This window comes from Leuciscus leuciscus (genome assembly GCF_965113295.1).
Source record: "Leuciscus leuciscus genome assembly, chromosome: 14".
Taxonomy (NCBI): Eukaryota; Metazoa; Chordata; class Actinopteri; order Cypriniformes; family Leuciscidae; genus Leuciscus; species Leuciscus leuciscus.
The window spans coordinates 12,610,533-12,633,945 of NC_138738.1; the positions used below are offsets into that span (position 1 = coordinate 12,610,533).

Consider the following 23,413-nt stretch of genomic DNA (forward strand, 5'->3'; position numbering starts at 1 on the left):
AACTGTAGATTATTGTGATAAACTGCTCAAAGAGGAAATCCTTTAAAAGAGATTTCAAATGGATTCAGGGAGAGAAGATTATGCAGTGTGACGTCATCACAAAGTTTATGACCTCTTGGTGCACAGACAGTTCATTTTTTAAAAGTTACTTTCACACAGGATGCATAAACAGCTGCAGAGTAAAACAAATCCTAATATTAGTAAAAATATTTTTTTACACACAAAAACTTTTCTTCATTGAAACATTTTTGTTTTGTGGCAATGAGTCTCATGTCATCTTACTTTATTTCTCTCTCTCTCTCTGTCTCTCTCTCTCTGCAGTTAAACCGACAGTCATTGATGTTGATATCTTCGTAAATAGTATTGGACCTGTGTCATCAATAAATATGGTGAGTGAATGCATGTCCATAAAGATGTTCTGTTTTGGTCATTATAAAGGTAGTTTTGATACATTTAAAGGGATAGTTCACGCCAAAAAAATTTATTCTGTCATTATTTAGATGTACAGTAGTACATATGAAAGCGCTATATAAATGCCTCATTGATGTATTCATTGTTTACTCACCCTCAAGTCATTCTGAACCTGTCTATATTATATTACATTACATTAGATGAATTATATTATATAATTTTTCTGTCAAACACAAACAAAATTCTTAAAGAATCTGCAGCTATTTTCCATAAAACAGCATGAATAATGAGAGAATTTTCATTTTGGTGTGAACTTTTATTCCTTTAAGGTCTCCATTTCTCTATTTCTCAGTCACTCTCACATTCTCTCTTTCACACCTTCAGCAGTTACAGTTCAGTCCCATAGGTGACACATGGCTGTATAGGTTTGAGTTGAAAGCAGGGCCACTAGCTATCCCTCTGAGATGTGAGTCCAATGCTTAAGCTTCATCTCCCCTGAGGCACGGAAAAGCTTCAGGGGAAAGACAGAGGAAGAAAAAGTTTGAGATTGAAAGACAATATAAAGACTTAAACTGAGGCATAGGAAGCGGCAGAGGAAAAGAATATCTTTTTGCACAGTAGTTGCCACTTGATATAATAGTTCATCATAAAAATGTATCGACTGGATCTACTGTTATAAAAAATTTAATAAAGCAGCCGGTTGTTCCATATTTATGTGCGCTTCGATGGATATCATATGTAAATCTGGACGACTGTGACAGATCTCTTCACATGGATGGTAAATTCCTCTGGAGTTCAATTCTGTCTTTGGCTCTCAATACATCAGATTCATCCTTGAAAATCTGAGTGTGTATTCACTTCCAATTATTATAGTCCAGGGCTCAGAGAGAATGGTTGGATAATGCTGAAGAAACAGCATCTATCGATCGATATGCCACCTAACAGTGTGTTAAAAGAGCCTTAAGGGAGGTGTTTCTTAGAATTCACAGCAGACAAGAGTATTCAAGAATTCTGAAAGTTTTCAAGGTCTAAATGTAGTTTAAGTTTGGAACATTGACATTCTCTTTAGACTTGCATCTGAATGGAACAGAGATTGTGACCTCTGCAACGAACCCAGTCATGCATATTCACATGATTTATTTGCATATTCAGCCAAAAGAAGTAACAAAATGTTTCATTTTTCAGAGGAATTTGGCGTTCATAGCTGTATGAATGGAAGTCAATTAACATGAAATATCTAACTATCTTCCTATCTTTTCATTTTGGTTTATTGCGTGGGTTTTATGAGTTGTCAGAATGCAAAGGGAGTGCGAGAAACATTTAAATATGCTTACATTAATATATTATCTCCTGCTCTGCAACACAGTGTCTCTCCATCTCCCAATATTATTGGTGGTAACAGTTTAATTTTCTTGAAATGCCACACACACAATTACATTGTCAGGCAGGTTATTTGCACATCTGTGATAGCACCAGCTCAACCAACAAAGCGAAATGCATTTTTTTCTGCAGCTGGCCTTTACACTCTCCACCTTAGTAAATAAAAACAGTTTTTTACTTAACACAACAAAAAAGAGGAGAATGCTAATATATTGTCAAAGTATATTTTAGAGGCAGTATATATTGTTGCCTGTTTGTCGTATATTACTTGTAGTGGAGATCTTAATGAGATCTTATAATGTTTAGGACTCAACAACGTCCCTCACCAAGGCATCCGTTCTCCCATCATGCTCCATTCATGCTGTTTTTGCTTTCCTTTGTCGGGACACTGCCGTATTACATAGTGTGGAAACTCTAGAAAATGAATAAACACCTACGCAGAAGTCACAGCAATGATTCCAGTGGGAGGGTTTTGGTTGTGCTGTGGAACTGAATCGCTAAATGCACTTCTAGTGCGTCATCGTGTTGCATGGGTCGGGTGTGATGCACAGGGACATAGCAACCATTGTACCCTTTCACAACAGTTCTTAGATTGTTTGGGGAAAATAATGATTATATTTTAAAAGTGATTCAAAAATTGTAATCAGCCACGTAAAAAAACAGATTAAAGACCAAGCTGAAACCATTGCCAACAGGTTGCATGGAAAGTTGGTGTAACAAATGTGCAAGCACTAAGGAATAATAGTCATAAATTATTAAACAAATCATTTGTCTGTTGGCTGAACATTGTCACCTAGTCAATTTGTTCATGAGAAGTGTTGGGGCAACACATTACAAGTAGTGCGAGTTACGTAATCAGATTACTTTTTTCAAGTAACTAGTAAAGTAATGCAGTACTTTTAAATTTACAACAAAATATCTGTTACATTTTCAGATTAGTAACACAAGTAAGTTACTCTGGTTTCCCATGTATTGACTGGGAAAGCTCCAGTCAATGTCCCCATTGTCCAGTCAATGTCCCCAATGTCCTGTCCCCATGTTGAGAGAAATCAGGAGTAAGTGCAGAGGCGTTGTGTGGGATGTCTGTAAATATGATGGGTATTGTAGGCTAAATGTTAGCATGAAATGTTAAATACCATTACAGACACTAATATAAATACTGTTATTAAAGACAATTTATTTATTATTTATTAATATTTGTATTAGTAAATATATAAGAATTATTTTAACTGTGATTAATTACACTTATTATGGCGTAGAACCCTCTTTAACTTCTAACTTGTTTAAATATATTGAGTACTCTGCTTCACTTATCTTTTTAATTATCTTTAATGGCATGCATCATTTACAGAAATTAATAAATACAAAACTATTATCAGCTAACTACCAAACCAGCTTTACTTGTAATGGACAGGAAATACCTGCAATTAAATCAAGCCATTATTATTCAAGTTCACGCTGTGATAGTAGATTAGCGAAATAGAGCTTAATAATTGGTATGCAGGATGTGCCAAAACCATTGTCAAACAGGGCCAATCTCTCTCGTTATCTCTTGTTTGTGGCACCAGAAATCCTGCTGGGCTGCTCCATAATTGTGGTAGCTACACATTTAATATGCCATTGATTGTTGTCTTAAAAGAGGTCTTCATTTGTGCTTGTTGTTATTCTGATTATGAAAAACTGAAGAAACTTTTAATACAGGAAAGTGAATGTACTAGTGTCTGTGGAAAGGTGCAGATCTGGTCCTCTCACTGCTTCACCCATCTTCTTCTCTGCCTCTCCAGTAGCACAACATTTAGACTCAATAAATTAAAGGCCCTAGGAGAAAATTGAGGATAGACAGGATCAATTTCCCCCAACACAGCAGGTCGCTTTTAGCTGCACCTAATTCTTCATGTGCCATTTAAAATCCCAAGGATTATAGGTAACAATTATATGAAAGAATGTGGGGATTAGTTAGTTCAGCAGATTATCAGCATCACAAAACACAGTTAATACCCTGCAGAAACAGGAAAAGGTCCCGTCTCTCTGTGCTCGGTATCCTTGTCCATCTCACAACTCCCTACAGAAAAGGTGAAAAGGTTTAAGCACGGTTCTCAAGCTTCAGTCCTTTTCTGGCTGACTGTGAACCTGGCCACACCTGATTGCCGCCAGACCTTCGCTCTTTCAACTGCGTATTGATCTCTTCCTTAGCTTGCACTTCCTTACCGCTCGACTGTTACGGATTGCAATAATTTCCCGGGGAGAGACAATGGCTCATTGCATTTTTCTTTTTTTCCCAAAGTATGTTGATTTTGATTGATTATTGTAGCCTTAGATTTTCATGCCCACCTGTTGGATATCTAACTTTAGAGATGGTATGTGATCAATAAGCTGTGGTACCTGTGAGTAGGGTTGGCTTGATACCAAACAGTATTGGTAGACTGCTGAATAGATGTGATAACTGCATAAAATGGGAACATTTGCTGTATCTCTTTAAAGTGCCCATATTATGGTTTTTCGAATATTCCCTTTCATGCAGTGTGTAATAAAGCTGTCTGTGAATGTAAATCTTCTACAAAGTTAAGTCGAAAGTGCACGTTATTGTCTCCCAAAAGAAAGAATCGACTCAGAATCACCTAAACAAGTCGTTTGTAATTCGAATCCCATTTTGGGATGGTTCTATGTATTACTGATGACTGCTTCTCAAATCGTGGGATTCGAAAAACGCTTGCTCTTGAAAGATGTATATATTTAATGCCGGGTGTTCAAAATACTTAGTTTTGTGTTTTATATTGTGTAAGTTTCCAGCTAACCGGCTAACTCACCGTCTTACTGAAATACTTCTGTTAATCTGCTGTGGATCACTATTACCTAAAACTGTGCCCATTAATGCAGATTGTCTGTTGTTCTTACTACTTTCAGTAAAGGATGGAGCAGGATTTCTTTTACAAACGTTTATGTTACATCAGTCATTCACGTTAGTGCTGTGCTAACGTATGTGCTGGTGTTGGTTCCCTCATGTGCACCACAATAAATTAAGAATATACACATCCGTTTGTTGATGGACATACTCTTGTTAAAGCTGATGGTGAGGAATAACAATTGCACCATCTCATAATGTACCTCAAAATGAGTAGCGTATCACTAAGAAACATCCTGCTCAAGTCCTACTTGCTATTGAGTTTCGGGTTGAATAACTAGTTCTTCCAATGTTTCATCATCGGACTCGCGCTAGGATTGATATGGTAAAATCAACGTCACGATTAATGTCTTTACAGTGTGTACATTCGCTAAGGACTGAGGAAGCCTCCTGAGCTGAAGGTCACCTGTTGAGTAATAAAAACGTCATCCCCGCGTCACTTTTACAACATAGGTTCCCCAGAGGTTTGAGATTTAGCATGCTCCATTTCAACCTTTCCATGCCAAGCTGGAGCAACTTTTTTTCTTTTTACGGATATGACCGTGCGGTCTAAAATATAAGCACTTATAACGGGCTTACCATAGTGAATCAGGGTAAGACAAAAACACATTTGGGAAGAAAGACTTTAAATCTTATGTATTTTCAATTTTGTTAATAAAAAAAATAAATAAAAAAAACTTTAAATAATTCCTGCTCTAGGCATATGCAAAAAAGGGGTAAGGACTGTTTTAGTTAAACCTCACGGTTATGGTAAGGGGCGTGAGATTTCCAAAACACGCTCAAAGCGGCTGATCAATCACAAAACACTGGTCTAGCCAACCAATCAGAGCACATTGCACTTTTTCGGAAGGCGGGGTTTTATAGAGAATGAACTAAACAGGGGTGCGTTTCCCAAAAGCATCGTTAGCCAACTATGTTCGCAAGTTCCATCATTCATAGCATAGTTCAACGAGTCGGTGTTTCCCGAAACCATCGTTCTAACGAACATTCGCAAACAGCATCTCAAACTTGTGTAGTTGGAACGACAGCTCTCGACCTGTGGTTAGAAGCATAGTTTCTAGTTTGCATGACATGTGGACTTAGTAAATCCTTATCTTGAGCAAAATAAGCAAGCTGACATTCAGTACAACCTGTATCTTTTATTTAGAATACATACAAATGTCATTTGCGTCTTTTAGTTTGTCAAGAGATTTAAAGCACAGTTTTTGAAGAGTGCGCATGTGCGAACGTGCTCTACTATGTAAGAATGAGCCTATGATTGAATCTGGAAATAAAGCAAAATAACTGAGAAAAATGAGAAATAGTCCTCAGATGTCATGTCTGTAATTTATAGCAAAACATCTAGCGTTAATTCAATCTCAAACAGATTCATTAAAAGAAGTTATTACTCCACCACGTGTGTGACGTCATAAACCAGCGTGGTTGAACGACCACTTTGCGACAATACAGTATCGGGAAACAGTTGTGACTAGCTAGTTGATTTCTTCAGCGATGCTTTGTACTATGGTAGTTAAGCATCGAGTTACGTCGTTGTTCGGGAAACGCACCCCAGAGCGTTACTGACAGACTGGGAAGACAGGTGCTGCAATAATGTAAATATGTGAAAAATAATGTGTTTTTTTAAACATTCAAGCATGAAAACTACACTTTAGACAAAACAAAACCAAGACTTTGTAAAGGGCATTAATAGGTCCCCTTTAAATTTTTAGAGTAATGTATTTTTACACTGCTAAAGAGTAAATTTGCTTTCATGCTTTCTGAACTGCAGAACTGTGATGAAATGTAAGCTTAGCGTTAAGTTCTGCCAGGAAGACTCAATCAGCGCGTCATGTATTAACTCACTTCTAACCAATCATGTGTTAACACTCTCAGTATAAAAGAATGGTACTTACATTCGTCTGAGTTCGCAGATACTGACGGCGCCAATTACCTCCATCCTCCCCAACCACCTCCAAGATGGTCCTTTCCCTCCATCCTCCCCACCACCACCAGGATGGTCCCTTCCTTTACCTCCAGGGGGTCGGCTGCGCCCCTGCCTTCGTCTTCAGGCAGGATATGCAGCTTCCGCTACCCTCGCATTGCGCGCTAAGGCCGGGCCTACGCCAAAGAACTTTATACATTTATGCTTGCTGGGCTGTTAATAAACATGCGCTTGTTATATCAATTTATCTCCCGAGTCTTTCTGGTAGAACTGCAGAAAATTGTTGTCATATCTCAATACGTTCAATACTGGTATTGTACCAATACTTTTTTATACTACCATACTGTGAAACCCTACCTGTGGGAGAGATATTGACATTGAAATCAGTTCATTTCTCTACTGCCATTACAAAACTGACAGCGATTCTGTCTTCTGAATTCAAACATATCAAGACCTGTCAAATCTGTATATCAGTCAGTGGTGTTTACATACTGAGACTATATTTTGATAACGCATGCACTGTGGTGCATATACATCTAAATCACAATTTCACTTGGTTTGGTTGCGCTGATAAGGCCAGCGAGAGCTCATTTCATGATGAAACTTGGCTGTCACTTGTCATTCACTCCGGGGCTCTGAATGAATGGCACATTTTTCCCTGCAGCCTAATGTGTTTGCTTTAAAAATAAGTAATTCATTGTTTGGTTTAAATGTGCTGCTACAGTTATTGATAAAATCTATTTTTGTGCATTGATCTGAGTAAAACTATGTCTGAGAAAGGGCATCAATAACAGAGTTCATGCAAAGGTTGTATGTAATTGATGTAAGCTATACTTTTTTTTTTTGGTGTCATCTCCTGGAAATTAGTTTTTGCCGGGTGGGATGTCTGGGAATGTCAGATTTTTTGGATAAATAAATCAAAAGTAGGGCTGTACAATGAATCAAATCATAATATGGACTAGGGTCTGTGAAAATGAAAGCTTAAAAAGACTGCTATCGAAATCTGGAGTCTGCATGTTCTGCGTGTCACCGCCGTTTCATCTACTACACACATACTGAATAGCACGTGTGATGCTTGTGGTGTTTTCAGAGTCTGTTGTCTCACTATATGAGGACCCTCTACATGAACTTTAGTAATAATAGTTTAGTAGTTGTAGTAATAATAATAAAACAACAATAATAATAACACAGTTTTTTAATACACACAGAATATCAAAAGTCTTCATTACAACCTGCCAAAATAAAAGTTCAGTCTAACTTAAAGAAATTATAAAAGAAATATATACTTGCACAGTACAATGCACTTCTTAAAGTAATAATAATAATAATTTATTAAAACATAGTTTTTTTTAAGGAATATCACACACGTTTTTATTTTAAACTGTAAACATGGCAAAAAAGAAATGATTTAATTTAAATCTGATTACATTTTAAAATGTTATCTACATTTTTAGTGTTAATAATAAATTGATTGGATTACCTCCATATTTGAAAGTAAATTTGTATTTGACGTTACAACGTTTTTATATTGTACTCCTGACTGTAAAATAAACCAATATAAACTGTCCAGTCATGAAAATAAATGTTCCAGTCATAAAAATAAATAAAAAATAGTGTGTTATACCGGGAAACCATCTTTAAAAATACAGTTATAAAGATTTTTGGTCATACCGCCTAGAGCATAATCTATGTCCACATGTCATACAAGAAACTATGCTTCAAACTACAGGCTGAGAGCTATAGTTCCGACCACACAAATGTGTGATGTTGTATGTGAATGTTTCTTTGAACTATGCTTTCAGAAAACACAGAAATGTTTGGGAAACGCATCCCACATAGAACATGGGTCTGTGCACATTCTTGTGGTGCCAAAACCAACAAACAGATTTCTGATGGGAAAAAGTTTCTCCCTCAGGCTGGAGTGCAGGATTACTAGGGAGGTATTGAATAAGGAAAGCAGCCATCAGCCAACATCTGCTCGTCAGTTTGAAGTCAGCAGTCATTCCATTCACAGAGCATTTCAAGCTTGGCCTTGGCCAATGACTACCCGAGGGTGTGCAGGCTTATTGGAAGGCTAAGAAATGGCCGGTGTGAGATGATCAAATTATTCAGAGGGCTTCTGTTAAGAGGCAATGCATGATTATCTGAAAGGCAGCACGGGAAGCTTGAAATAGATTTGTACTGAAAATAATACTGTGGTTTGCTTACGGTATGATATGATGCTGTAAAAGTGCTTCAGAAATATGAATACTCCTAATAGCTGACCATGATTATCAAAGCTGCATTGAGTGCTGCTTGATTTTTGTCCACATGAGAAATCAGCTTTGCTCATCAATCTATTGTGAGAAGCTGAAATAGCCAACTTCATAGTATTCACTGCAGAAAACGGGTCTCAAGCGCCATATAATTTGATTTTAATGGCTCTATAGAACATGAGTCAGCTAGCAGCCAGACAGTGAATAGGGCTGATAAATTAGCATTAATCATCCCTGTTCCTCGTGTCCCTCGTGTCCCTAAACCGCAACTGATAGCATAATTGTAATTAATGGAGCTTTAAGATCTACATTAAAATGTGAGATCATTCTACTTATCATCTTGATCTGTTACTTGCCGCACAGCTAAAAGCGCTGACAACATGATGCAGTTGATGTCGAGATGGAGCCGCATTCGTTTGGCTGATGTGTTGAGCTAATGTCAAGCCCTGCTTGAAAATCAACGATCCCGTGTGAAAGCCGAGATATGATTGATAGCATCAAACTAAGCATCATCCTTCAGCTTCCTCTGCCGATGGTCTACGCTTCACAAAGTCGGGCAGGTAGATGCTCTCTCAGACAAATAGCAGGTGTCATTGTAGTCTGTCAAGAGGAGACATGTTTCTCCTTTGGTACAATCGCTGTCTTTAAGGTGATTTATCAAATGGAGAAAATGTGGGGAGTTAGCAGTATTTACTCTCTTATACTGGGAACATATATGTAAATGCGATGTTTTAGTTTTTATTTGTTTTAGTGTTTTTGTTTTAATTTTCGGATGAACTGTTCCTCTTTCTTTATAGTTGTTTATATATATGCATCATGTATAGGTTTATTTAGATTTTTGGATGATCTATTCCTTTAAATCTTTGTCTTTGTGGTTTTAATTAAAATTTAGATTTATACTTTTTTTTAATTTTCATATGAGCTATTATAATAATCTATTGTCTTTGTGGTCTTTTTTATTATTTTAATATATGCATGAATTATTATTATTATTATTATTAATAATAATCTTGAATTAACTATTCCTTTAAAATTATTTCTTTGTGATTTGTTCATTTATATACATTTTTTTTGGATGAACTATTCCTTTAAAATCTTGTTTATTTGTATTATGTTATGAATTATTGAATTATTCCTTTGAAATCATTGTCTTTGTGGTTCTTAATTTTATTTCTATTTATTTTATTTTTATTTTATTATTTTTTGTAAGTGATGATCTAGTCCTTTATAATCTCAGTCCTTGTTATTCTGTCTTATTCTATTACATTCTATAAATAGTAATTTTCCATGGACATCACTTGCCTGGACAGCACCTTCAAAAGATCCTCACTAGACATTTCTTTCTTTCTTTTTTCTTTTCAATGGAACAAACTCTTCCTATCTACATACACATTTCCAGCTGTATGAGCTCAGCCACAAGCTTTCTCTTGACATTAGATAAGAGGCTGAAATCTGTCTCTGGCACATCTGAAGAGAATTGCCAGTAATGCGTTCTAGGAAATCACAAGGGCCCTGCATATAACATTGTCTGGATTCTGAATTCTCTTGATCCCAGGTTCAGGCAAATAAAAATAGCTGTTCTCTCTCCACTAAAATGCTCTTGATGTCACAAATTGCATCTCCTATGAATGTCTTTATAGGATGACACCTCAGTCACAAAGAAAATGAAGATGCAGTGATACGTTTTCTGCTTAAGCTTGTACCAAAATGGGTAAAATTAACTTTGCATTGAATCGATTGTCCTCCTATATGCACCGCGTTTCTTATGACCTTCTTTGGTAACAAAGATTTAGTCAGTGATATGGCTATAAAATAGCTTGAGCCAAAAGTCATTTAAAAGGCAGTAAGTTCTGGAATTCTGACAGCTCGTTGCACTCTCTTTTTCTCAAATAGTCCTTTGCATTGACTTCCTCTCTGGCATTTTTTCAGGTAAACAGTGTGAGTATAAGAAGGTGTTATGACTAAGCAAATCACAATGAGATTTGCCTCATTAACAGGGCATGGCTCGAAAAGGCCTGCTCATGTGGCAGTACCAGGGGTGGCTATTTTTAAACGTCTAGGTCAGTCTGTGTCCTAGGCAACCATGTGTAGCTAAGGAAATCCTTCACTGTGGTACCCATCGATAGTAACATGCTGGCAAGCCAGTCTCACCCACACAAACCCTCCAGTACAGTTGGATCTCTTTAGTACAGCCACCTACTTGCTTTCAGGGAGGTTTTTAAAAGTCAGGTCTTTCCTGTCTATGGACGTGTGCAGACATTACTGCAGGTTAGGTCTAGTTCCATTTGTGATTGAACCAGTTTCAGGCATGTTTCGACAGCCATTTAACTCTTAGGGCCCTATTTTAACGATCTAAGTGCATGGTATAAAGCACAGAGCGCAAGTTCACTTAGGGCGTGTCCGAATCCACTTTTGCTAGTTTAACGATGGGAAAAATGGTTGTCTAAAAGGGTTGTCCCTGTTCTCTTAATGAGTAATGGGTGTGTTTTGGGATTTACGAGCGTTAAACCAATCGGAGTCTAATCTCCCATTCCCTTTAAATGCCAGTTGCGCTTGCGCCATGGCAAATTCGCTATTTACATGACAGAATTAGATAGTGGAAAGACCGAACGCATCTCCAGAGCGCAAACGGAACTGCTCGTGCGCGAGGTAAAAGTGCCAAGCAGACCATATACGGGCAAGCCGGATTCCACCATATCTTTATGTACACAATAATAATCTTTTACATTGTAATCCTTTTATTTTAAATATTTGCCATGTTTGTGTGCTGCTGTGCGTCCCTGTGTGTTTAATAAGCAGAATGTACGCGCGTTGTGGACCCGCATATAGGCGCACATTACTAACGCGCTCTTTAACAAAAAAAATATTGCGCCATTGACTTTAGACCAGGTTTCAGTTGGTCAATGGCGCAGTCTATTTCTGTTGCCTCAAAATAGCAACGTGCCAACAATGCGTCAGAACACACCTCGTTTTCAGACCAGCATGCCCATGGGCGCACAAATGGGCGCAAATACATTTGCTATTAAAACAACGTATCGCAGGACATTAAAAATGATAACTGCGTCGGACTGAAACTAGCAAAAAACACTTGAACCGCGCTTGCCGCTGAATTTCGCCGGGTGTAAGATAGGGCTCTTAAAGTGATAATACACCCAAAAATAAAAATTCTGTCGTCATTCACTCACCCTGTAATATCATTCCAAATGTGCATGCTGACTTTCTCTTGTGGATCCAACACACAAAATAATATATTTTGAAGCATTGTTTTTTAAACGTTTTGCAAAACATTATGAAATACTTGTAACACTTTACAATAAAACAATTTGTTAACATTATAGTTAACATGAACTAATAATGAAAAATACTTTTCAGTTATTAATACTAAAAAAAATCTTAGTTAATGGTAATTTCAACATTTACTGTACTAATACATCATTCAAATCAAAAGTTGTAACTTTTGAAGTTGGCACATAAGGCCCTTGCCTATGTCTATTTATATAGCACATTTCATACACAATGGCAATTCAAAGTGCTTTACACAGAAAGGAATTAAAATAATCACAAAATAAAAGCAAGGAAAATTAACAGTTATAAACAGTAATAAAATGAATTAAAAGAGATATATGATACAGTTATAAAATGAATTAAAAGAGTAAGAAGATTATACAAACTTCTCATCTGGCAAAACACCGGTGTATCATATTTTTTCACAACTCCCAGTTTTACTCTGAGATTTCCCCATGGTGAAAGGTGGGTCAGTGGCGGAGCCAGAGGGGGGTCCGGGGTGGCACTGGACACCCCTGACATGCGATTGGCCACCCCGGGTGCCACCCCAAAATTGTATTTGCTACTGGCAGTTGCTGATGCTGATAAAAAAAATTAAAATAATTACGTTCGCCGGCAGCGCGGCGCGCGCAGCTTTCAAACGGACGAGCAGAGGACGAGAGATGGTTGCAAGATACCGAACCTAACCGAAAAAGAAAACATCATATTTGAAGTAAGTTTTTAAGGTTTAGCATCAGGGTGGTTTGCTCCGAATAGCCTACATTAGGCCTAATACACGCATATACAGTACCTTGCCGGGTGTACGTTACAGTATACAAATGTTCTAGCTAATGTGAGGATAGGAGATCAAAACGCAGGCAAAGAAGAGCAGAAACAAGCGATACCATAATGCGATCACTATAGGACTATGAAGCTTTATGGGTGTAGGGTGTTGATGGACTCGATCTACTGTGTTTTGATCATCATAATGAATCTGATCTAGGGCTGGGACAACGCGTCGAGGTCATCGATGACGTCGACGCAAAAAATACGTCGACGCAAAATATGCGCATCGATTCGTCGACCTGTTTTTATTTCTCTAAAAAACGTTTGCAAAACGTTTACCTTATGTGCGCTGAATATACGCGATGGCCGGATCAACATTCTGTCCAACGTTATATAACCAATCCAGGGGTTTTTCTGCATTGATCTTTTTTTTTGGCGGCTGTCAAAGCCTTATTTGATCGGTGAGTGATGTAGAATAGAATGACTGCTGGGGCGCGTACGAGAGAGAGCCCCGGCCGCGCGCGCGCACTCACAGTCTTCAAACAACACGAGCGCTGCATGCTCTATCTCTCCCTCGTGCATATTAATCAAAATCATTAAACACGATAGAAAAAGGGCGAAACACCAAAGTTTCACGCGCGCTCGCGCACTCACAGTCTTCAAACTACACGAGCGCTGTCTTGCTCTCTCTCTCTCTCTCTCTCTCTCTCTCTCTCTCTCTCTCTCTCTCTCTCTCCCTCGTGCATATTAACCAAAATCATTAGACACGATAGAAAAAGGGCGGAACACCAAAGTTTCACGTGGAGCATTCGGAGATTTTTTTTTCTCTCCATGACAGGCTGCTGGCTCCCACTGTTAATTTTTATTAATTTTTTGTTGGAAAATCACTCTCTGTATTAGCTTAAAGCCCTCAAGTTTACATTGGTTACTGTATTCTTTCAGTTGCTCTAAACAAGTATTTTGGGTGACCTTTTTAATTTTTTTATTGAATGCTAGTCATCAAGTTGTTGTTATTTTCATCTGAAAGAACTTTTTTTCAGTAAGCTAGGCCCTATGTGTTCAGTAAGCTTGTTTCAGTAAGCTATGTGTTTTCAAGGCTTCAAGGTTTTATTGAATGCTATCTCTGACTAAGAATGCATTACTTTGCACTTGTATAGTCTTTTATTTTGTCATTTTAAGAGCAATAAACATATATTGCAATGTTAAGGAATTCATGTTTTTTCATTCAGATATGTAAATCAACATGTATAAATTGTTAGTAGTCAATTAATGGGGAGATAATCGAATCGAAATCGAATCGGTCTGAAAAAATTAATCGTTAGATTAATCGATGCATCGAAAAAATAATCGCTAGATTAATCGTTTAAAAAATAATCGTTTATCCCAGCCCTAATCTGATCTAGATGTAGTCTTTGATAAAAATGCGATTTTCTCAGCTTTTTGCTCATGTTGCTTTTTATGAAACTTGCCAACATTCAAGTGTTGATAAAAAAAGACTCACGAAGCTAGAATAAAACATTATTTTTTTGTTTTAAAGCACAGGGTCTGTTCTTTCTTTTGGTATGTTCAGATATTCATACAACAAAATATTCTGGGGTGCCATGACATTGTGAAAAACACAATTTTATTTTATACTGGCGAGAAAGAGTTAAGATAAAAATGTTGGTAATTGGATGATGATTAGAATATGAATATGATTGGAATCATATTTTAAATTTGTCATATTTTTGAACAGGGTCAATTAAACATGAAAAGAAAGGGAGAGATATCAGAGTTCTTTTTAAATAAGCACAAACATAGTCCAGTCATTTTATGAAAAAAGGTTGAACAAATTGCAACAGAAGCAAACTCAAATAATTTTGTATCCTCATTATGTCCTGAGTAAGGGAAAAAAAGCCCCGAAGAATCCCATTAGGGGAAAGTTTCGAAAACTGTTTCTGGGGATTCACTTTTTATTTTACCTGCCTTTTGTCTTCTGCATTCTTCTTATCATTGTCTCCTGTTCTTCCCTCAGACTCGTCCCCCAGAAACAGTCCCACAGACCCAGCCCCAAACCCTTTCTCTTAAACATTAATAAAGGCTGGTTTCTAAAGTACTTCTTCCTGCCTCTATGTATTAATGCTCATGGGTAGCCATAATGTGTTCCATTCAGACCTTAACATTTAGTCTTTTACTGTTATGTGTCAACAAGACATGTTCACCTGGCTAGACCCAATGTTTAGATCTGTTGTGGTATTTATGCTAATTAGCACATACATAATTAGATTATGCATCGTTTGTCCATGTTAACAAACAATTTCAAAAAACTTGGAATACATTTTTTGTTTGTCTTAATGTAAGTAATCAACTCAGTAATGTTCATGGTGATATCTAAAGGTTAAAATGTTTACCCCATTCACGTGAGAAGAAGAATGAATAGTCTATATTTGGGTCTTTTTCGAAACTTCCCTCTAATGGGATTCTTCTGGACTTTTTTCCCCTTACTCAGGACATATTGAGGATACAAAATCAGTTGAGTTTGCTTCTGTTGCAATCTGTTCAAGGTTGACCCCCATTTTGTCTTAAAATGGCTGGATTAACAGGCCGATCAGGTGCAAACAGACCCCAGCCCTTACATCACCACTGGCTAGTCAGAGTCAGTGTGGTCAGACTTCAGAACCAGCAACAGGTCAGAGCATCTACCAGACACAGGCAGTCAATCACATACCCAATTCAGGAATTTAAGTTGAGATGATTTTGCCAGATTAAAAGGATAGTTCACCCAAAAATGAAAACAAAAAAAGAATTGTAAATTAAATCATTATAATTAGAAAGAATTATTATAAATTATTATAAAGAAAGAATTATGTTGTATTAAATCTAGGATAAGGATAAGATTTTATATTGATGGGCAATACATTTTTTTTTAATTTTTCAAGGACATGTCTGCTTGATGCCTGCTATATCTAATAAAAATAAAAAAACAGACACATGCGGTATCTTATCTCCTTGGTGCTTCAGCTTTGTTTTCTGCAAATATTTTGGATGTTCAACACTTATAGACACAAACAGAGTGACCCAATTCCTTCCACAAGCTTTTCCACTGTGTGTGTGTGTGTGTGTGTATTGTGTACCCCCGAAAGTAGCAGTGGCCACCCCATGTATAAAACTCTAGTTCCGCCACTGGGTGGGATAACACACATACTGTAGTTTATGCCTATCTCACACTCTAGAAAATGCTGGGTTGTTGGACAAATATGGACAAACATAGCCGTTGGGTTACATTTTTTTATTACAATTTTTAACCTAATGGTTGGGTTCATCTAGCCTGATGTCGTCATACTCAGATTCTAGTCAGAATGTGAGTCGGAGACTGCTCCATTGGGCTGTGATTATGGGCCGTGTTTCAACCGAACCAGGAAGAAAAATGCCTCTGCACTCAATTGGATAGACCTACAACCAATCAGAGCAACGGAGTAAGTGACGTATGTTTTTCATTCATGTTTCCGATCGACAAATGCCTTGATCGCGGTTCTCTGTTCCTCTTTTAAAATTAATGCGCTGTCGATATCTTCTATAACAGACGCGATGGCGGAATCTACACATAATGTTTTATAAACAAAGTTCGGGAGGAGCACGTTCAAATAATCAATCCAATCAACTTGTCATCAAACAATTACCGTCTACACTATCAGCTGGAGAGGAAGCATATATTTATTCACTATGTCAACTCACCTAACATTCCTTGACAGTTTTCAGCATCCCTCCACTCACTCTCGGCTTGTCCTTCCACAGCCTGGAATACGGGGGAGTACTTTGGGTTCGGGCCGAATACCGAGCCCGGAGCCTCTCCTCGGACAGCACGCCAAATATGCATTTATTCTATTTGACTTATTTGTAAGTATGAACTCGTGAATTAACAATTCTCCAGCGGCAGTCATCTTTGTTGTAAACGAATTCAACCCAAGCGCTCGTTGGTGACGTGGATGATTACGTTACCGTTGCTCATCTGTCCATCATCGTATAAAGCCCGCCCTGACAATTTGATTGGTCCGAACAATTTTTGTTCGGGCATAATCAGGGGGGTAATCGAGCTCTCGAATAGCGTACCACCCCCAGGGGCCGCCATTGGCTAACAAGCAATCACCTGCTGTTAGCATTCCATTGACTCCCATTCATTTTGGCGTCACTTTGACAGTGAATAACTTTACATCTGAGGCGTTTAAAGACTCCATTTGTCCATTGTTTATTTCTAAAGAAACACGACAATGTATAAAAGGCTCCATTACCTTGTATCTTACGTTATGGCCCCGTAGAAGCAGTTTTTGTAAAAGTAGGCTAACGATTGCGTCATAACCACGCGACTCTCTGGAAATTACCGTATAGACAGGAAGAGAAGCTCACAGTCAATCGGGGGGACGTTGAGGCATAAAGTCAAGGGAGAAGTCCATAGAGAGTCATAAAGTTGCTCCTGCTCCTAGCTCATGGACAGCTCCTACTCGCGCTCTCTGTCTCTGCAAGATTCGGAAGGGAATGATTCAGATTTCTCTTGGCACAGCTACTAGAAGACTTACAACTGTCAGACAGGCTGCTCACGTCACATCCACGTCGTCAAGCTCAGTTTGAGTCTGCGCAGTACGCTCAGCCATCAGGAAGTGAGTGCTTCTAATTGACTTCACTTTTCTCCGTTGAAACCTATGGGGTCGCTGTGTCCAGTTTATATACAGTCTATGGGGATAATAGCTCCAGGGGGGCAGTGTTTCGGAAAACATTGAAGCTTCCCCGGGCGCCGCCATTGATTAGCGGACCCCCACCTGCTGTTAGAATTCCATTGACTCCCATTCATTTTGGCGTCACTTTGACAGCGAATAACTTTACATCTGAGGCGTTTTAAAGACTCCATTTGTCCATTCTTTTTTTCTAAAGAAACACGAAAATGTATAAAAGGCTCCATTACCTTGTATCTTACGTTATGGCCCCGTAGATGCAGTTTTTGTAAAAATAGGCTAACGATTGTGTCATAACCACGCGACTCTCTGTCGCACAGTAGAGAAATTACCGTATGGACAGGAGGAGAAGCTCGCGGACAATCGGGGGGACGTGGAGGCAAAATGACAAAGTAATTAATCAGAATACTTAGCAAAAGTTTCTCCTGCTTCTAGCTCATGGACACCTCCTACTCACACTCTCCGTCTCTGCAAGTTTCGGAAGGGAATGATTCAGATTTCTCTTGACACAGCTACTAGAAGACAGACGGGTTGCTCATGTCACATCTACGTCGTCAAGCTCAGTTTGAGTCTGCGCAGTACGCTCAGCCATCAGGAAGTGAGAGCTTCTAATTGACTTAACTTTTCTCCGTTGAAACCTATGGGGTCGCTGTGTCCAGTTTATATACTGTCTATGAATAGCTCCTCAACGGATCGAGTCCAGACCGAACTTCCCGACCTAAACATTTTGTGGGCAGGGCTAAGTTCGGCTGGCATCCAGGCTAGGGTTCATCCATATTCTACCCAAATTTGGGTTGAAACAACCCTGCATTTTTTAGAGTGCATGTTTGACAATCCAACTCTTTAACAGTGTAAATAAGTCAGAATGCATTAAAATAGCATTAGACATCCCCTTTAACAAAGATTAATAAATACTGTAACAAATGTATTGCTCATTGTTAGTTAGTTAATGCATTAACCAATATACTTTTACCCTAGAAGGTCATGTTGCAGCTGGTTAGGGCAAAACATATCTGATTTACATAGAAGATAGCTTTTATCGCATTGCTTAATCTCATCACGTCTGGTTAGGAACCCTTTGTCTGCTTCTAAAATCGAATTGGTCAATAGTAATGTTGTTGCAGGTCAGGACCAATAAGAATGTTGATTCAGGAACATGTCCTACTTAGGTAAGTTACGTTAAGCATGTCTCTTTGGAGCAGTGTTTTGAGGTTATATTTGTATTTTAGCACACAAAAACAGCGTTTTACGCTTATCTTGTTGTTCAGATGTGTGGAAAAATCCTTTAAACATTTACAAGCTTAAGTGGAATTAGTCAATGCATTATAAATATTTCAGGTTTTTCAAAACTACAAAGTCAGCCAGTTCCTCATAAGTGTCACTTTGATCATACACATCAACAGCCGTAGCACACATACAAAAACATTAAAATGGATGTAATAGAACCACATAAACTGTTAATGAGTTAAGCAGCCCCGCAAATATTTAATTCTATTTTATGAGTGGTTATTCTCTTAATGAAAGCCTCAGAGAGAACATCATATTATCAGCATTCCAGGTACCGCCATAATCAGCATATAGTGAATAGAGAATAATGAGAATTTTTTCTAAATTTGTTCTTTTTTGATAACAAAAAAGTTTAGACAAGAAGTGGTTTCTTAAATGTTTCTCTTGCCCATAGCCATTATAGTACCAGAGTATTCAATGAACAGAGTATCTCTTCGCTCCACTTTGACTGCTGTGTGTGTGTGTGTGTGTGTGTGTGTGTGTGTGTGTGTGTGTGTGTGTGTGTGTGTGTGTGTGTGCGCATGTTGAACCGTGCTTCAAATGACTTTTATATTGTTAAAAAAGGCAGCATAACTTATTTCAGCATTGATAATTATAAAAAATGTTTCTTGTGCAACAAATTGACAAATTAGAATGATGTATGAAGGACTGCTGGAAATTCAGCTCTGCCAACACAGGAATACATTACATTTTAAAGTATGTTATGATAGAAAACAGTCATTTAAAATTCTACATTTCACAATTATATATGTTTTTTTTTGTGTTTTTTTTTTACTTTTATTACAAACTCTCGTGGAGACAACAGCAAAAGAAAACAGGCAAGGCATCAACAAAATACAAAATTAACAATGGAATTTTTTTTTTTTTTTATAATAAATAAATAAATAAGGCTTTGTTCTCAAATAAATAATATGTGTTACAGGATCAAAAACATTTCTGCAGCATAACAAATAGCTTCTACAGTTTGTTTAGAATCTTTAACAAGGTTTAAGGAGGAAAATAACATACGAAGTTCATTTTTAAAACAGTTTACATTTGGCAATTGTTTTTTCCATTTATTTTTGTGAATGTGGTTTTTACCCATAATGATGATAAGGTTAATCAAAAGTGAAGTGTCTCCCGTCAGTTTAGAATTATAAATAAGAATATCTTCGATTGAAAATTGTTCAAGTTCCCTAATTTTATTATTCAACCAGCTATGGACATCTTGCCAAAAATTCCTACTAATTGAGCAAAGGAAGAATAAATGTTCTGTTCGTTCTGGATTTTCATGACAAAAGTCACAAGGGTCAACTTCAAAGCCAAATCTACCCCTCAGTGTCTCCGCAGATGGATAGTAGTTGTTAAGAATTTTAAATAGCATTTCTTTTACTTTGGGTGCAATTGGCCATTTTATAAATTTCCAATGTTTTCCTACAATTGTTGGATTATCTAATATTTTAAGTTTGATCTTCCTGTCATAATCATGATGTAAATATCCTTTGAAAGCTTTATTTAAATATTTGTTGTCACATTTTTTGTCCGTAATGTTTAATTCTCCTATCGTTAAGTTTGGAAGTTTAATTTGGACCTTAGAAAAAATTATTTTATTTTTTATCAGCTGTATCAAATTCACTGGGATAGATTTACAGATTTTCCTATATTCTTTATGAGAACATTGAATATTATTAAATTTGTTTTTAAAATCTTGTAACTGTAAGATTTCACCGTTTATATCTAAAATGTCATGTACAAAGATAATGCCTTGATCAAACCAAAGTTGGTTGAACAAAGACTTTTTGTTTGAAACAATTACTCTATTATTCCATAAGGTGGCACAATGAGGGGTAAAGTTATGGGTAAATACCATCTTCCAATGATACAAAACGCCTCGGTTACGACTGTAACCTCGGTTCCCTGAAGAGGGAACGAGCGTTGCGTCGAATTGACGCTATGGGGAACGCTTTGCGTGATGACGTCTTGAAGCACATGTAAAATCAGTCCAATGGTGTGGCGGAACGTCAGAGGCGGGTGACGTCACGTACCAGGAAGCTATAAAAGCCGGCCCGAAACAGAAAACGAAAGCTTCGTAGAGTCTGAAGTCGTGCTGACAGGCATGAAGGAGATATGGCAAGGTGACGCAACGCTCGTTCCCTCTTCAGGGAACCGAGGTTACAGTCGTAACCGAGGCGTTCCCTTTCAAGGGAACTCGCGTTGCGTCGAATTGACGCTATGGGGAACGTCTATACCAACGCCACCATAGCTACAAATGTCTGTCCTGTGTGAAATCAATTGCGCAGCACTAGGAAGACAATAACGAGTAGAACCTGACGAAGGTGTGCGGTGAGGACCAGCCTGCCGCATCACAAACGTCCTGTAAAGATACTCCTGATATAAGGGCCTTAGAGGCCGCCATACTCCTAGTAGAGTGCGACCGGACAGCCAAAGGAGAAGGCTGTCCAGCCGCCTCATAAGCAAGTGAGATAGCCTCAACCACCCACTTGCTCATCCTTTGCTTAGACACTGGACCTCCTTTGTTAGGGGGCCCAAAGCGAACAAACAATTGATCACTCTGTGGACATATGCGTCTAACGCCCAAACAGGGCAAAGCAAATTATTCGCCTCCTGGTCCGATTTCGAAAGGGAGGCGGACCTCCAAGTGCCACGAGGGAAACGAGATACCAAAGGGTCTTTCCCCACAGACATTCCACCCAAAGGAATGTGGTAAGCACCTATGGCCGCCACATAAACCTTTAAAGTGGACGGGGTTAGACCTGCAGTGAACCGGTCCTGCAGGAACTCCAGAACTGTACCAATTGGGCAGTTGACTGGATGGAGGGAGCTCTGGACTGTAGAATGGTCTCAGCAACCTCAGTTGAGAGACCTGACTCTATGAGCTGGGCCCCCTCAGAAGCCAAGCCCACAGGTTCCACAGTTCTGGCGGGGGTGAAATATTGAGCCCCCTGCTTGGGACAGAAGGCCCCTCCTGACAGGAAGCTCCAGAGGATGCCCGTCGAGGAGGGACACAAGATCGGGAAACCATACTCTGCCCGGCAGCGCGGGGCTATAAGAAGCAGGAAAACCCGGTCCCTGTGAACTCTCTCCAGAACTCCCGGGAGCAGAGCCACTGGGGGAAAAGCGTACAGACGTAGCCTCGGCCACGTCTGTACCATAGCATCCAGTCCCAGAGGAGCTGGATGCGTGAGGGAGACCAAAGTCCCTCCATATCAGCTCCACCACCTTGGGGTGGAGCTTCCATTCCCCAGGCCTCGGCCCCTGTCTCGACAGAGTGTCTGCTCCTATATTCTGAACCCCGGGGAGGTAGGCTGCCCTGAGTGACAGCAACTTCCCCTGGGACCACAAGAGGATATGGCGTGCCAGATTGGATAATGGGCGCGAGCGCAAACCCCCTTGGTGGTTGATATAGGCGACTACCGACGTGTTGTCCGTATGTACTAACACATGGTGTCCCCTGAGACCTGTGATAAAGCTCCTCAGAGCCCGGAAGACAGCTAACATCTCTAGGCTATAGAATGCCAGGAACGATGATGGTCTTCCCACAGACCTTGAGATGAGCGACCCTCAGGATCGCTCCCCAACCCGTGAGGGTAGCATCCGTCGTTAGCAGTTTGCGACGACAAGGAGCTCCCAGCACTGGGCCCTGGGACAGGAACCAAGGTTTCTTCCACATAACCAAGGCACGTAGGCATCGCCGCGTGACCTTGATTGTGCGAAATGGGTTGCCCCTCGGGGAAACCCCTCTGGTCCTGAGCCACCACTGCAGGGGCCTCATGTGCAGTAGTCCAAAAGGTATCCCGTTGGAAGCTGCTGCCATGAGACCCAACAGTCTCTGGAACTGTTTGACAGTGAGTAGCTGGCCTAGCTTTACACTTTTCACAGCTGCAAGGATGGAATCTACACGTGGCGGTGACAGGCGCGCCTGCATCGACACTGAATCCCAAACCACGCCTAAAAATGTGGTCCTCTGAAGTGGAGAAAGCACACTCTTCTTGGCGTTCAGCCGTAACCCCAGCTCTTTCATGTGGGCGAGAACAACATCTCGATGTTGAACCGCCAACTGATGCGACTGAGCTAAATCAACCAATCGTCGATGTAGTTCATGATGCGAATACCCTGGAGGCGCCGAGGCGCCAGAGCTGCATCCACGCATTTGGTGAAAGTGCGGGGTGATAAAGCCAGGCCGAATGGAAGAACTCGATATTGGTATGCTTTGCCCCCGAAAGCAAACCTCAGGAACTTCCAATGACAAGGACGGATGGAAATATGGAAATATGTGTCCTTGAGGTCTATCGTGACAAACCAGTCCTCGGACCTGATCTGTGACACGATTTGTCTCAATGTTAACATTTTGAACTTGAGCTGAATGAAAGACTTGTTCAGAACTCGAAGATCTAAAATGGGACGCAATCCCCCGTCCTTCTTTGGAACTATGAAGTACCGGCTGTAAAACCCGGTTTCCCTGTCGGAGGGAGGTACATATTCTATGGCCCCTATCTCTAAC

General features: G+C 39.3%; 1 protein-coding gene across 2 annotated transcripts in view; it reads left to right on the forward strand.

Moving 5' to 3' along the window:
* Positions 1–23,413, forward strand: part of gabrg3 (gamma-aminobutyric acid type A receptor subunit gamma3) — a 143,328-nt gene that overhangs the window by 29,579 nt on the left and 90,336 nt on the right. For both annotated transcript variants that reach the window (XM_082137271.1, XM_082137272.1), the window contains one exon: positions 322–389. In XM_082137271.1, the coding sequence (XP_081993397.1) occupies positions 322–389 (68 nt within the window). The remainder of the gene's footprint in view (positions 1–321; positions 390–23,413) is intronic.